This window comes from Stegostoma tigrinum, chromosome 10 (genome assembly GCF_030684315.1).
Source record: "Stegostoma tigrinum isolate sSteTig4 chromosome 10, sSteTig4.hap1, whole genome shotgun sequence".
In the NCBI taxonomy this organism is placed as follows: Eukaryota; Metazoa; Chordata; class Chondrichthyes; order Orectolobiformes; family Stegostomatidae; genus Stegostoma; species Stegostoma tigrinum.
In genome coordinates this window covers 77575028-77590622 of record NC_081363.1, presented here as the reverse complement: position 1 = coordinate 77590622, position 15595 = coordinate 77575028, and the positions used below count along the sequence as shown (strand labels likewise).

General features: G+C 38.9%; 1 protein-coding gene across 1 annotated transcript in view; it reads right to left on the bottom strand.

Moving 5' to 3' along the window:
- bub1bb (BUB1 mitotic checkpoint serine/threonine kinase Bb) overlaps nucleotides 1-15595 on the bottom strand; it is a 75009-nt gene that overhangs the window by 37214 nt on the left and 22200 nt on the right. Inside the window, exons 7-11 of the mRNA XM_048537000.2 lie at nucleotides 15308-15507; nucleotides 13250-13356; nucleotides 9653-9873; nucleotides 8061-8179; nucleotides 5477-5583 (exon numbers count right to left, since the gene is read on the bottom strand). Of these exons, the coding sequence (XP_048392957.2) occupies nucleotides 5477-5583; nucleotides 8061-8179; nucleotides 9653-9873; nucleotides 13250-13356; nucleotides 15308-15507 (754 nt within the window). The remainder of the gene's footprint in view (nucleotides 1-5476; nucleotides 5584-8060; nucleotides 8180-9652; nucleotides 9874-13249; nucleotides 13357-15307; nucleotides 15508-15595) is intronic.

Genomic DNA, 15595 nt, shown 5'->3' with positions numbered 1-15595 from the left:
TGGAATCTCCAGCATCTGCAGTTCCCATTATCTCTGAAGGAATAGATCAAGCAATTACAGGTCAGTCTAACATAAGTGGTGAGAAGCTATTAGAAAAAATGGATGTGGGAAGATAGGGATTAATTAGGAGACTGGCATAGGCATACAGCACAGAAAGACTCTTCAGTCCAACTAGTCCATGCTGACTATAATGCCAAACTAAACCTGTCCCATATCCTTCCAAACATTTTTTATTCGTGACTTATCTAAATGTCATTTAAACTTTGTAACTGTACCCACATCCACCATTTCCTCTGGAAGTTAATTCTGCACACAAACCACTCTTTAATAATAAAAAAAAATCCCTGCACATCTTTTTAAAATCTTCTCCTCTTCCCTTAAAAAGATGCCCCCTAGGTCTTGAAATCCCCCACCATAGGGAAAGACATCTGCCATTCACCTTATCTATACAACTCATTATTTTATACACTTCTGCAGGGTCACCCCTCAACCTCTTATGAGGCAAGTCCCTGCCTATACAACCTCTCCTGATAAATCACTTTTGAACTCTCTCCAACCGTCCTGTAATAATGAGACCAGAACTGATCTCTAAAACAAAAAAGAGGCCTGACCGAGTCCTGTACAACTGCAACATAACATCAACCCCTGTACTCAGGGGGTCTGAGCAATGAAGGAAAGCATGCTAAATGCCTTCTTAACCAGCTGATCTATTGGTTTTGCAAACTTCAAAAGAATTATGTATTGAACCTCGAGGTCTCTCTGTCCAAGGCTCTACCTTTCATCGTGCAAGTTTTGTCTTTGTTTGTTTTGCCAAAATGCAATAGCTCACATTTATCCAAATTAAATTCCATTTGCCACTTTTCAGTCTATTGACCCAATTACCAAGACCTCTTGGTAAGCACAGATAACTTTCTTCACTGGCCACTATACCATCAATCTTGGTGTCATCCGCAAACTTACTAACCATGCTTTCTATATGTTCATCTAAAATCATTTACATAGAATGTTGTCCCAGCACTGATCCTCATCAGGCAGGTCTTTTCTCCAGTCTGAAAAAAACCCACAAATCTTCCAATACCACTGTCTCCTGCCACAAAGCCAATTTTGTATCCAGTTGGCAAGCTCACCTAGAATCCCAGGTGATCTAACTTTACTAATTTATTGACCACGTGCAACCCGGTCAAAAGGTTTTAAGAAAGTCTAGGTAAACAATGTTTACCATTCTACCTTCAATCTTCTCTTGATTAAGAAATTTCCTCAAGAAATTCAACCAAGTTTGAGGCACAATTTCCCCGTGCACAAAACCATGCTGATTATCCCTATTCATTCCTTGCCATCACTTCCAACAACTTACCCACCGCAGAAATCAGACTTTCAGGTCTATAGCTCCCAAGCTTCTTACATCCCTCCTTAAACAAAAGGCACTCTCCATCATTCAGAGTCGCACCTGTAGTTATAGGTGCGACAAGTATTGCTTCAAGGGGCTCTGTAATTTCCTAACTTCCCAGAAGTCCTGGGACACACCAGATCAGGTTCCAGAGATCTGCCCATCTTATATTTTGTTCAAACCTCCAGCATGTTCACCACTGTAATATAAACTTTTTCAAACATCAATATTTATTTTTTTCTCTCCACAGTAAAAACTGACAAAATAGTCATTTTAATATCTCTCCCTTCTGAAGTTCAACACAACAACAATGTCTTTGATCTTTAAGGGGCCCTACTATCTCTCTAGGTGCTGTCTTGCTTTAAATGTACTTATAGAATCTCTTTGGATTATCCTTAACCTTATTTAGCAAGGCTCTCTCCTATCTATCTTCTCTTTGCCTTCCTGATCTGGCTGCTAAGAATGTCCCTATACACTTTATACTGTTGAATAGATTCACTTGAACCCAGTTGTTTATTTCTATGGGATCAGAGATGATGGGGAACTGCAGATGCTGGAGAATCCAAGATAACAAAGTGTGAAGCTGGATGAACACAGCAGGCCAAGCAGAGTCTCAGGAGCACAAAAGTTGACGTTTCGGGTCGGAAGCTTTTGTGCTCCTGAGACGCTGCTTGGCCTGCTGTGTTCATCCAGCTTCACACTTTGTTATCTTGTTTATTTCTATGTTTTATTTATTCTAGTCTTCTTGACTAGAAGCTTAATATCTTCATCCATCTAATGCTCTCCATTTTCCTGCACTATCTTTATAGCCGTGGATTCCCTGATCAAAAAACCTCGCAGACTTGAATATACTTAGCCTCCACCATCTTCATGTTAAAGAATGGCCTCAGATTTACTACCCTCTGCAGAAACCATTTTCTCATCTGTCTGAATGATATCCTCTGGTCCTAGATCCTCCCACAAGGGAAAACAACCCATCCATGTCTACACTGCGAAGCCCCTTAGGAATCATATATGTTTCAATAAAGATCGCTTCTCATTGTTCTAAACGCCAATGGTGTATAAGCTCAACCTACCTAATCCTCTTTGCATAAGGAAATACCTCCATACCACAGACTTATATTGATGAATTGACCTCAAGAGGGAATGAATGTGTAGACCAACAGAAATAAAAAGGGACAGAATATAGAAATAGGACTAGCCATTAGCCCTTGGAGCTGTCAGTTCAAATCACGGACCTCAAAAGTCATTTTCCCCATTATATTGTTTTATTCCCTTCATGTCATTACTATGCAGAAAACAAAGCTACTCAAAGACTGAATTTTTGGGAAAGATTGGCGAAAGCCTTGTCTGGCAAATGATTTCCATCCACACTGCAAGAGGTTTAACATAGAACAGTACAGGCCTTCGACCCACAATGCTGTGCCAAACTTTTACCCTAAACCTAAGGTCTTTCTAACCTTCCCCACTACCTTATACTATCATCCATATGCTTATCTAATAGCTGCCTATAAGCCCCTAATGAGGTCAACACCACTACCCTCTGGCAATGCATTCCAACACCCCAACCACTGAGTAAAGAACCTACCTCTGACATCTCCCCAATATCTACCCCCACTCACTTTAAAACTATGCCCCCCCTCATAACTGCAGCCTCGACCTGAGGAAAGTCTCTGGCTGCCCACTATTTATACCTCTGATCATTTTGAGCACCTCTATCATCCCTCATCCTTAGTCATTCTAAAAAGAGACAAGTCCTAGCTCTCCCCAACCTTTCCTCACAAAACCTTCCCCTCCATTCCAGGCAACATCCGGTAAATCTGCTCCGCACCTTTTCTAAGGCTTCCACATCTTTCCTGTGAGGTGGTGACCAGAACTGGAAACAATACTCCCGATGTGGTTAAACCAGGCTTTTATACAGCTGGAGCATGACTTCACGGCTCTTGAACTCAGTCCCTCTTAATGAAAGCTAACACACCGTACGCCTTCTTAACAACTCGACCTGAGTGGCAGTTTCAGGGAACTGTGAACATGAACCCAAAAGATCCTTCTGCTCCTCCACACTGCCAAGAACCTTTCCATTAACCCTGTACCCTGCTTTCAAGTTTGTCCTTCCAAAATGAATCACCTCACACTTTTCAGGGTTAAATGCCATCTGCCACTTCTCAGCCCAGCTCTGCATCCTATCAAGTCTCTTAGCAACCTAGAACAGCCTTTCGCACTGTCCACAACGTGGCCCACCTCATATCGTCTGCGAACTTGCAAATCCACCCTTCCACTCCTTCATCCAAATCATTTACAAAAATCACAAATAGAAGATGGCCAGGACAGATCCTTGTGGTATACCATTCGTAACTGAGCATGATGTTGAATATTTTCCATCCACTACTACCCTTTGTCTAAGGGTCAGCCAATTCTGAATCCAATCTGCTACATTTCCCCTATCCCATGCCTCCTTACCTTCTGCACGAGCCTACCATGGGGAACCTTATCAAATGCCTTACTTAAAAAAAAAAAATCCATGTATACCACATTCACAGCTCTACCTTCATCCATGTGTTTGGTCACCTCTTCAAAGAATTCAATAAGGTTTGTGAGGCATGATCTCCCCCTCACAAATCCATGCTATCACAAATCAAACTGTGCTTTTTCAAGTGATCTAAATCCTGTCTCTCAGAGTCCTTCCCAATAATTTGCCCAGCACTGACGTTAAGACTAACTGGCCTGTAATTTCCAGGGTTATCCCTGTTCTTTTTTTTTGTACAAGGGTACGACATTTGCCTCTTTCTAACCTTCCGGCACAATACTTGTGGGCAGTGAGGACGAAAAGATCAATTGCCAAAAGCCCTGCAATCTTGTCCCTCACTTCCCATGGAATCCTTAGATAAACCCGATCAGGCCCGGCGGACTTATCTATCTTCAACTTCCTCAGAATTCCTAGCACATCTTCACTAACATCAACCTCCTCTCGCCTACTTGCCTGTTTCACAATGTACTCCTCTACAACTAGGTCCCTCTTCAGTTGTGATTACTGAAGAAAATTATTCGTTAAAAGGAACCTCTCCTATCTTTTTAAGACTTCGTGCACAAATTCCCTTTACAATGCTTGGTTGGCCCTGCCCTTTCTCTGGTCATTCTCTTGTTCTGCACATGTGTAAAAAGCCTTGGCATTTTCCTTGATCCTATCTGCCAAGGTTTTCTATGCCCCATTATAGCTGTCCTAAGCCATTTCTTCAGCTCCTTCCTGGCTAATTTGTATCCCTCTACAGCCTTTTCCATTCCTCTTTTCCTAAACCTTACATAAGCCACCTTCTTCCTCTTAACCAGTCGTTTGACCTCTCGAAAGCACCATGGCTCCCTTACTCAGCCACATCTTCTCTGCCTGCTAGGAACAAACAAACATAATCGAGCACATGCAGTATGCATTCTTTAGATAATCTCAACATTTCTGTGATGCTCTTCCCTGACAGCATCTGTCTCCAATTTATGTTACCCAGTTCTTGCCTAACTGAATTGTAATTGTCCTGCCATATGCACCTATCCTTCTCCATGACTTGTGAAAGAAACAGTTAATGATCACATAAAAAGGTTTCAAATCTTCAAACTGAGTAACAGTAGATATAGCATGAGATATCAGTGGAGCTAGTTTGGTTACAGCTGGAATAATAGAACAGACCTGCAATTGATCATACATAGGCTTTAGGTGAACCAGCTACAGAACTGATTAAGAACCAATCAAGAAGTAAATTAACATAATTCAGTAACAATTTTACAAAGATTTCTATTTATAATGTCAAGAAAAGAAAATGGAGCAGCTAAGCAAGATGAGATTCACAATAACTCTTGGAAACCCAAACCTAAAAACAGAAGTTCTACTGCAAGGAAATAACAAACTGGCAGTAAGCTCAAGCTGGTATGATCTTATTGACTGTTTCTGTTCGATTTGTAGTTCATCCACCATCTTTAAAAGGCTTTACTGAATGTACTGAAGAAACAATTCCAGCAGCTTAAAATGGTATTCCATTCTTGCTTCACAAACTATTTGAAGTAGAAAAAAATATAAGGAATTTAAAATACAAATGTATTTACCCTTTCGTATCAGGATCTTCAGCATTCCTTTCTGAAGGATTGATTTCTGTGCCAAATTCTCTAGTAGCGATCGCTGACCATGGCACTGAGTTATTAATTGCTTCTTTCTAAAAGCAATGAAAAGAATAAACAGAATACTTCAAACAAATTTTTTTTTGCTGTGTTTGGAGTAGGACTACTTATCTAATCAGCCTAATTATGCTACCAGAAGCAAAAACACAATGCTGTAGAAACTCAGGACTGGCAGAGGAAGAAAGAGTTAATGTTGAGTTTTATATGACTAAGAAATAAAGTCGTTCTGAAATTCTGAAGACTTCAATTCTGAAGACTCCTACTTGACTTGAAACAGTAAATGATTCTCTGTCCACAATTCCTGCCAAACCTGCTGAGTTTCTCCAGCATTTTTTGTTTGTTTTTGATTTCCAGCAGTGCTTTGGCTTTATGCTACCAGGAGTCTACGACACAAGATAGGATGTGTATTTTAAAAAAGAAAGTGAATGCACATATTAACTTGCAATGGCTGACCTCCTATGTGGCAAGCGTAACTGCAACCGGTCAAGAAACTGCTTCTGATACCTACTGATTCCAGTTTTGCTAGGGCTCCTCGATGCCATATTTGTCAAGTGAGGCCTTGATGTGATGGGCTGTCACTCTCACCTCACCTCTGCAATTCAGCTCTTTTGCTCATGTTTGAACCAAGGCCATAGTGTGCTTAGGGACTGAGTGGCCCTGGTGGAACCCAAACTGGGAGTCACAGAGCAAGTTATTGCAGAGCAGTTGAGAGACTTGACAGCACTATTGATGACACCATCCATCCACTCAGCACTCCTGGGTGAAGACTGTTGCAAATACATCAACCTTATCTTTCACAATGGTGCAATGGGCTCTTCCATCATTGAGGATGGGGATTTTGTGGAGCCACCGCATCCACTGAATTGTTTCGTTATCCACCACCATTCACAACTAGACTTAACAGGACTGCAGAGCTTAGATCTGATCCATTCATTGTGATTGCTTAGCTCAGTCGTCACTTGTTGTTTGTACTGTCTGACATGCAAAAAGTCATAGTTAAACCGTAAATATGAAAACTCTTCAGCTTCTACACAAATAAATTAGAAAGTTAGATACTGTAATGCAATTTCCAGTTAAAGAGCGTCTGGCCAAGTTAAAAGTTGCATCTTAACAAAAAATGAATTTACAGTATGTCATGGTTTTATAGCAAGGCTAATCACCTTGCAACTCACTGCGTACATGTGAGCTGTATGTTTATTTCCTGCAGCCCTTTAATTTCCCCAACCAGAGAATGGTCCCTTTTCACACATAGCAATGCTGATTGTAGAGTGGATCCTGGCAAGACAGCCTGCTAGTAACCGTAAGGCCCTGGCAAATGTTTCAATAATACTAACTAGTGCTCATTACACATCTACAAAATACCATGATTTATGCGTATCAACTGCAAGGAGAATTTTTTTTAACTAAAGAAAAAATATCACAGCATAATAGATTAGACTTCCCACATTCATTACCATAGTAAGGACCAAGAATAGTGCCAGAAACATTCAGGTAGGTCCAAACATTTTAGTTTATCAGAATACCAAATTTGTTCTCCAGTATCAATTAAAAAAACAACAGGTCTACAGACTATTAGACCCACAACCTACCACTTTTGAAAGCAGAGTTTAAACTTGCCAGAAAAACATACATATAGGACATTTAAAGTTCAGGGTGAGCACAGGCCTGTTACACATTTGAAAAAAAAGTGGTGTCCAATTCTACCCATAGCTGAGCAGAAGGATCCCATAGCAAATAAAGCAAGTCTGTGTCTATTATTTTCTGTTTTTGATACAAAACAAACAGATTGCTGCTCATGGGACAGCAAGAGGTTTAAGTAAAATAATTTTCAATAAAATTCAGTAGGGCACTTTCTTAATTGAAATAAATAATCATTCCCACATTCATTGTTCACACTGAACATCATGGGAAATGCAGTAGCATGTAACAAAAACAAAAAGGTTCTGGGGGACTATATTCCAGACATGCCCGTTCATGCAAGGTAATGAAATCTTGTGGGTTTGTCTTGTTTGATTCATTTAACTTTTTCATGGACTATGTACCACCCTGCCAAACAATACAATGAGGGAATGTAATCAGAGTTCAGTTACAAGCCTGTGTCATACTTCAGGATAAGCACTTTGTTCCACATCACAGTTTTTATTTTAAAAACCTTTTAATTTGTGGCCCAGTTTAAGTCTCATTTTTCTTGATCAGCATTTGTACAACTCACTGCCCATTGGATAGAGTGTCCTGGTACAAAATGGCTACATTGACCTTCAATCACTGGCAACAAATTATTTGCAATGTAAGTGCTGAAACCAGGATTGCTAATAGTATCAAATGAGTATATCCATTATAACCCAAATATGCAATGTTTTCCGCCAATCAAAATAGAAGCATACTGGATTGGTTTTCAGAGTATTTAATTCATCAAATTGATGTTCAATGATGTTTGAATTAGTTTTATTAGCAGGCTGTATTAGTAAATCTTAAAAATCAGGTAGTCACCACATCTCTTTGGTCAACAGACCTGTTGTGTTTCTAGTTGGTTTGGCTCCTGCTGCTCCTTCATTCTCATTTCTGCCATGTGGATCAATTGCTCCACCTCCTCCTTTTCTTGCTTTAACTTCAACAATTTCTCCTCTTGTTCTGCATAAAATATATAAGATAGCCATAACTATTACATTGCCAACTGTAGGATTGTGAACAAGCCTGACTCGTGGAAGCATTTCAGTACATCAAAATAGAAAGTGACTAGGTCAGAGCATGTTCCTTTCATCTTTGAGAAAGGAAATTCAGCATATACCAACTTATATAATTAAATAAATTATTTGGGGCCTAATGCAGAAGAAATGGGAACAGAAGCTGCCCACATTCAATTCCTTCCAAAGCCTTAAAACTAAATCACCACTAAGTTTATGGATATGGACCATGTGTAGGAAAATGGGATTAATGTAGTTTTGTGCTTGTTGGTCAGCTAGACATGGTGTGCCAAAGACCATGTTTCTATGCTGTATGACTATGACTCTATGAAGAAGTGCATGAAATTAAGGACACTGAAGGAAGCTACACTTTCCGATTTTAATCATTCTTGACAACTAATCTAATTAATTATTGTCCTTTGTTAATACAGAGATGGACCAAAAACCTAAATGACCTAGAAACACCAGCCAACAAGGATGAAATCCTTTAATAAATGAATATCACATTCTACAAAAACCCAAACATAGACAACTATGAGCAAACACACATCTCATTCCCCTTATTTCCCTGCATGTTGGCTTTGTAGCAACAAAAATGACTTATTTAACAGTTAGTTTTATTGAAAGCAAAGAGGCAAAAGTCACCAGATATTAAAAGGACAGAATGGGAGAAAAGTGTTTAATATATAAATAACGACTTTGGCAACCTGATCATATACCTATTGAAATGATGGCTCCATTCTATGATTAAGTGTTGATTCTAATCAGTAGCAATAATAATGATCAGGAGGCACATCATCTCCCTTACAACAAAATTAGTGATTGCATTCAGAGCATTTATAGATTTACAACTTTGCAGCAAGTTAATTTAAGTTTAGATCAAAACTCTCCATGAGTAACAGTGTTTTTTGTTTTTTCATTCCTTCAAGATGTGGGTTTTGCTGACAGGACCAAGATTTACCGCCCAACTCAAATTGCCTTCAAGAAGTGGCAATTAGCTGCCTTCACGAACTGCTACGCAGTCATTTGTTATAGTCATGCCCACAGTGCTGTTGATAAGCTGTTCTGAGATTGAGTCAGTGACACAGAAGGAACAATAATAATTCCAAGTCAGGATAAGGAGTGTTTTGGATCATAAACTACACCCTTGGCTTTCTTGGCGATTGCGGTCTTGCGTTTGGAAGGTGCTGTCTCAGAAGTCCTGAACTTCTGCCTGGATTAATTTGTAGCACCTCTGAATGAATTACCAGCTTTCAGCTAATACACAACCAACATGGTATCTGATTTTGTATTTCATTGCTCTTGTGGGGCCTTATATTAACTGGTTGTCAAGGGTGTAAAAACTACTATATAATGCTAGTTTTTTTTCCCCCCCATGTGGTCAGCAAATTGGCAATTAAGGCCGTCAAAACAACTGTACCTTTAATGTGCGCTTTGTATTTCTTTTTGAATTCTTCCGCTCGGAGTTCTTCAAAAGAGAACTCGCGCAGTCCAGCGTAGATCTTGTCTTTTGAATACATAGATACTTCCTTATTTTCATTGCAATTTTGAACCTGTACTCTAATCAATGGATTCAATTCTTTACTGGGTTTCCGAGCACTCAACACTGGTTGAAACAAAGGCTCAATTTTACGAGGTGTCCTGCAACACAATGGAATTATTATACAGGAGTTGCCGAATTACAAACATCCAACTTACAAAACTATCCCACACAGGTATAACTACAAAGATTGGACACGCTAATATCTCCTGAACATACAAATGGCTACTTTATACTGTCCTGCGTATAAATTGGCTGGCAAATGCATTCAAGAATGGAACCCTTTGGTTAAGGGGATTGACTGCGCCAAAATTTGGATTTCAACTCTTTGGGAATATAATTGATTTTTAAACAAATCTTTTTAGAAGTTACTTTTAAAACAAAAACTTTATAAACATACCATACCCTTGCAAAATGCATGCTTTGTTGAATGGTCCATATCCCAGAGTGGTACAACAATCCCAATATTAAATAAAACAGATTCTAGCTGATTTGTAGACTGCAGATTTATATTGAAGTGGAAATAACTGCAGAGCCAGGTGAAACCAAAAGAAGTTATAACAAGTTACTTTCTTTTCAGTATGTTGTAAAAGCCTATCATTTTGCCCTCACAGCAAACAAAACAACCCAAAATTTCTATTCAATAATTAATAGTCAAAGAAAAGGGTTTTAGCAATTTGTACAGAAAGGCTCAATTGTATGGAGGTCATGTCTTTTGGACAAATGAGTGCTGAAGTGTTGCCAAGTAACAGTGGTGTGCCCCAGCAGCCAGCTAATTGAATCAAACGCTCCTTCCATTGTGTGTGATCGGCAGAGTACAGAGCACACTCAACCAGTCTGCACTTGCAAAACTTAAGACAAAACACCTGTCATTCAATGTATTCCATGATTAGCAGCACTTGCTTAACAAACCTGGGTGTGCTTATAGTAACTAATTAAACAAATAATTGAGCTCATAATGTGGCTCATTCACACTTGCTAGAAACAACATCATTCATTAACAGGGTCTTATTCTCGACAAATGACATTCAGAACATAATCAGGCCTTGTGCATTTAAACTACTGGGGGAAGCACACCATTGCAGAGTCAATTTGTTAACCATCAACACCTGCTATCCTCGTGGTAAAATTAGAGATGTTTTGGAATTTAGAATTCCCAATTTGGCCTGATGAGGGCAAGATGAAAAGCTTTCACAAAACATTTATTTTTAAAAATTGTTAATTCCTTAAGTACGATTATAGAGGATGCTGGTTGATTGACATGTTATCAAAATGTTATAATAAATCATTTCATAATGCTGCTGACTGCAAAATTAAAGGTTATAACATCCTCCTTTTTGGAAGTAGGAAACTATAGTCAAGACTGAAAATACTTATTCAATTTATTCGCTTTTACCCATCGCCTTTGAAGAGGAAAGCCAATTCACTTTAATCTTTTCCCTTTTAAAGTTCTATAAAATATATTAGTTTTAAGTTTCTAGCTAGCTATTATAAAAAAAAGATGCGACTTTATATTTGGACAGAATATTAACGTGCCACTAATTGCTATTTCTTCCAATTTTACACAGTCTGTACTGATCTCAGCCACACAAAAAGTCCTTACCCTAGAGCCTTTCACTCAAAGGAATGCATCATTTGAGTATTGTGAAAAATTTCCTTCAGTGTCTGTAAATGATAAAGGTTTCAAAACTGTTTTGTTAGCCAAGATAAACTATAAATTTCCTTATTTTGAAAGCTAACGTTGATTGAGCATCCCAAACATTAAGAAAATGGAGCAACTCAAGTTAAAAAAGGGGAAACCAACATAATAGTCGTGACGGAATTTCAGATGCACCCCTCTCTTCCTAATTCAAGATGTAATCGTTACAAGCCTTAGCCTAATTTCCCAGATCACTTTAGCTAGCTCTGTTCTTATTCATTCATAGCTGTCATATTCAAGCAGAAAACATTTAATCTCAGACCCACTTTTCTTTTTCTCAATGTGAAAGCAAGATTGTAATATGATTCAATCAGTATGACTTAGAGGCACGTTTACAATAAAATTAATTAATCCTGTGTCTCTAATCTATACTTCAAGCAACTGGTCCAAAGAATCTGAACACAATTTCCAGGCTACATATTCCAATCTGATTTGTCTAATTTAGATGTAAAATAAGAAATTAACTATGATTATTCATGCAGCTTTCCCATAAACTCCTCCCCCCCCCCCCCCCCACCCCCGTCACATTCACGTGACATCCTGGTAATCCAAAAATGATTTCTTCTTTTCATTGCTTTTCATCTCTTTACAAATGGACTCTACATCTTTATCTTTAGGAACCAGGTCAATTTTGTGGACTGATGTCATTTTACACTAACTTTAAACTTTGAACTGTCAATTTATCTGTTTTGTTTTGAATGCCCAATTCATTCAGGTACAGCCTTTAGTCCTGTCTTTCTACTGCTTTGGCAACCTCCAACTCAATCTGCTGGTGCAGTCTTAAATTCGTCCATGTCACACTATAAATTATTTAATACTCCCTTATTGGCCTTTTCTATTCGCTTGAATTTTGCACATCGTCCCTCACTCTCATTTAACTTAGTGTCCTCCTTACCATCCTACTTTTACGATTTGCAAGAACACTGGGCCCATGAGGGGTCAGGTGGATAGGATTTTAACAGTACAGCTTCCACTTTCTGCAGGTGCTGATGCCAGTACTTTCATGAATCAAAACCCATTTCTCCCATACTGACTTTAAGCCACATGTTCAATTCTGTAATCTTATACACCCTATGCCAATTTGCTTATGGTTCATGTAATGATCTAGAAAGTACTATCTTTGAGGTTTTGCTTTTTAAATTTAGCCCCTAGCTGATCAGACGCCAAGTAGAATCTCCTGCGTAGTCACACATTTGCCACTGATACCTACATAGGCCACCAAAAAAATCCTTCACCTCCCACTGCAAGTCTCTCTCCAGCCCACAGAGGAAAAAAAGTGTCCCAAACCCTGGCACTGAAAATGCAACACAGCCTTCTGGATTCTCACTCTTGGTTGTTGCAAAACTCTGTATTCCAACTATTGTCTGGAACAGAAAACCTGATCCAACTTTCTGCTCCTACTGTATCAAAATTAAAGGAGTAGGATTGGAAAAAATATTAAAAGTTTCAACAATTGTATTGGTTAAGGTTAGGGTTAGCCAAGATCAACTGTAAATTAGTTTTCAAAATAAGGAAACTTTGGTTGAGCATCCCCAACCTTAAGAAAATGAAGCAACCACAGTTGAAAGGAGAAACAAAATAATGACGTGATGGAACTTCGGATGCAGCCCTCTCTTCCCAAATCAAGGTCAGCAATCCACACCCAGCGAATGGCTACTTGTTTCACTATGACTTTCCATACACTAGTGACACTTCTTTTCCAGTAGATATTTGGAGATGGTTTAACACATGTCAAAAGAAACACAATCCAAATAACAGTCACTAAATTTTATACGTACATAGTCTCTTCATGTGAAGACTCCTCCTCATAAAGCTTGAAGTCAGGTTTCTTGGCTGACGGGATTGTAGAAAAGGGAACTGCAGGTATATTGGAATGCCGATGCACCTGATAAATGAAATAAAATCAAATTGATAAACTAAGTGGTCTTTCAGTTAACTAAGTATCTTTGTACAAGCTGGTTCAGGAGCAACAGCTATACAAGTTGTAAAACCAAGTAACATTGTTGACAAAACGATTATATCTAATTTAAGAAGGGGGAGAAAAGGGGATTGTGATTATAGCAATAAATAAAAACCAGGAGGAGAAAGTTCACCAAATGTTTGCTTTCCCAACAAATAAGCTTATAATGGGATTGTCTCCAGACATATCAACCACTTCAGTGTTCATTACCCAGACAGGCAGACAATACATCATCTATAAACCTCCTTAGCCTTGAGATAAATTATCACTAAAGTTATTGATTTCACCATTCAGAATCTGCCTAGTTCTGTCTATATCATTCACACAACTTTAGGAAAAAAAGAGAGGATTTAAGGGAGCCTCATTGCAATAAATATACAGACTGATCTTCACAGAAACCATTGCTGCAGAGCTCAAGCCCAAAGTCTCATCTGGCATTACAACACCCATTTGGAAACCAATTTAGAAGTTAGATACAAGGCTTTCCAATTGAAAGACTGGAAGGGTTTTCTAGTTGTTGATAAATTGCAATTGTCTTCCACACAGGAGACAGTGAGGGACAAAATTCACCACATGAAAACAGGCCCTTAATGTTTAACTTTTGACAAAACTCAAAAGAAAACAAGTTGGACAAAAGCTCAAAGTAACTTTGCACAATAAACAGATCATTTTCAAACACTTGGTGCTTTAAAATAAAATTGATAATTAATTACAATTTCTTTATTAGTAAGGGAACTTAACTATTGGCACGTGCTTTATTTACTTTCAATTTTGCTTCTGGTGATACTGCAACAATCCATTTGTTTTCTGACATATCCACAATTAGATCATATATGCCAAATATTCCTGTTTGACTCAAATTTGCCTCCCATTTCATCAATTAAGTCAGCTGCAATTGAGTTAACACAGTGTGGAGCTGGACGAGCACAGCAGACCAGGCAGCAGAGGAGCAGGAAAGTTGATGTTTCAGGTTGGGATCCTTCTTTGGAAATGGACACCATTATCTCGAACTCCAACATTGGCAGTTCTTACTATCTCCAAGTGAAACTGCAATTGACTCTTGCTTTTTCATAGTACAATATGTCTTGATATATGGCAAAGTACAACATATTATGCAGAGAAATATAGTAGCCACTATAAGTATAGGAAGGTTCACAAACAGCAACAAGATAAATGAAGTGTTAGTTTAGATGGGGTTGGTTGAGAGAGGTGGATGGTGAAACCTTAGGTAAACTCTACGATATACTTCAACTAAAGGGTCTGGGTGTGTTTGTTCAGTGTAAACATTGCTCTGAACAAACAAATGGAGTTTTGGTTTAGCATTATATCCAAAGATATAATAGTGCAGCATTAACTGCAACTTTGTACCTAAAAAGGTCCTGAGGTGGGACTACAACTCAATCTTCTAATTATGGTATCAAAATACACCAGAGCTCAGCTGATTTGACAGCAGGAATTTGCCTGCAGCCACATGGCTAATAAAGTGGCCAACAACTCTAGTCTCAGAAGAGAACCAGGATTAATCGCCTTCACTGAAGTCATACCTAGGCCTGAAAGATGGCGGCCTTTGGAGAAAGATGACAGTTGGCAAATGAGGTTGGGGACTAAAGGATGGACACCCCCAGCACCAAGCACAAACAAGGCTGCTAGGACAACACAATGGATATGCTTTCATTAATTAAATATCAGCTGAACCAGTAAGTCACAGTACAGACAGGTCACTAATACCTCACCCAAGCTGGTAAACCCCAGGAGAGGGGGTAGGGAAAATAATTCAGCACCCCTCATAGTCTCTCAATTTTAGGCCTCCTTTCCACACCTATTTGGGATGGTAAATTTCACTATAATTAGTTTTAAAACATCCTATTCCACTGACCCGCATTCCAGATGTATTCCAGGGTCCTGGGACAATTTCATTCTCTTTAGCAGAAGTTGAAGGAAGTGTAGACCACTGCTTCTCTGTTGATCTCAGTTGTTCTCCGGGTTGGGTGTCCAATCGATTTTCATTGAACACTTCAAAGGTACCACTCTGCTCCTGAACAGGAGCCACATACTGGCCAAGACCTTGGTTTAGTGCTAAAACCAAAAAAAAACATCAGTCATCCATAAATAAATACCGGGTTGTGGGGAAGGCTTTAACAGAAAAACACAAAAAAACCACCCT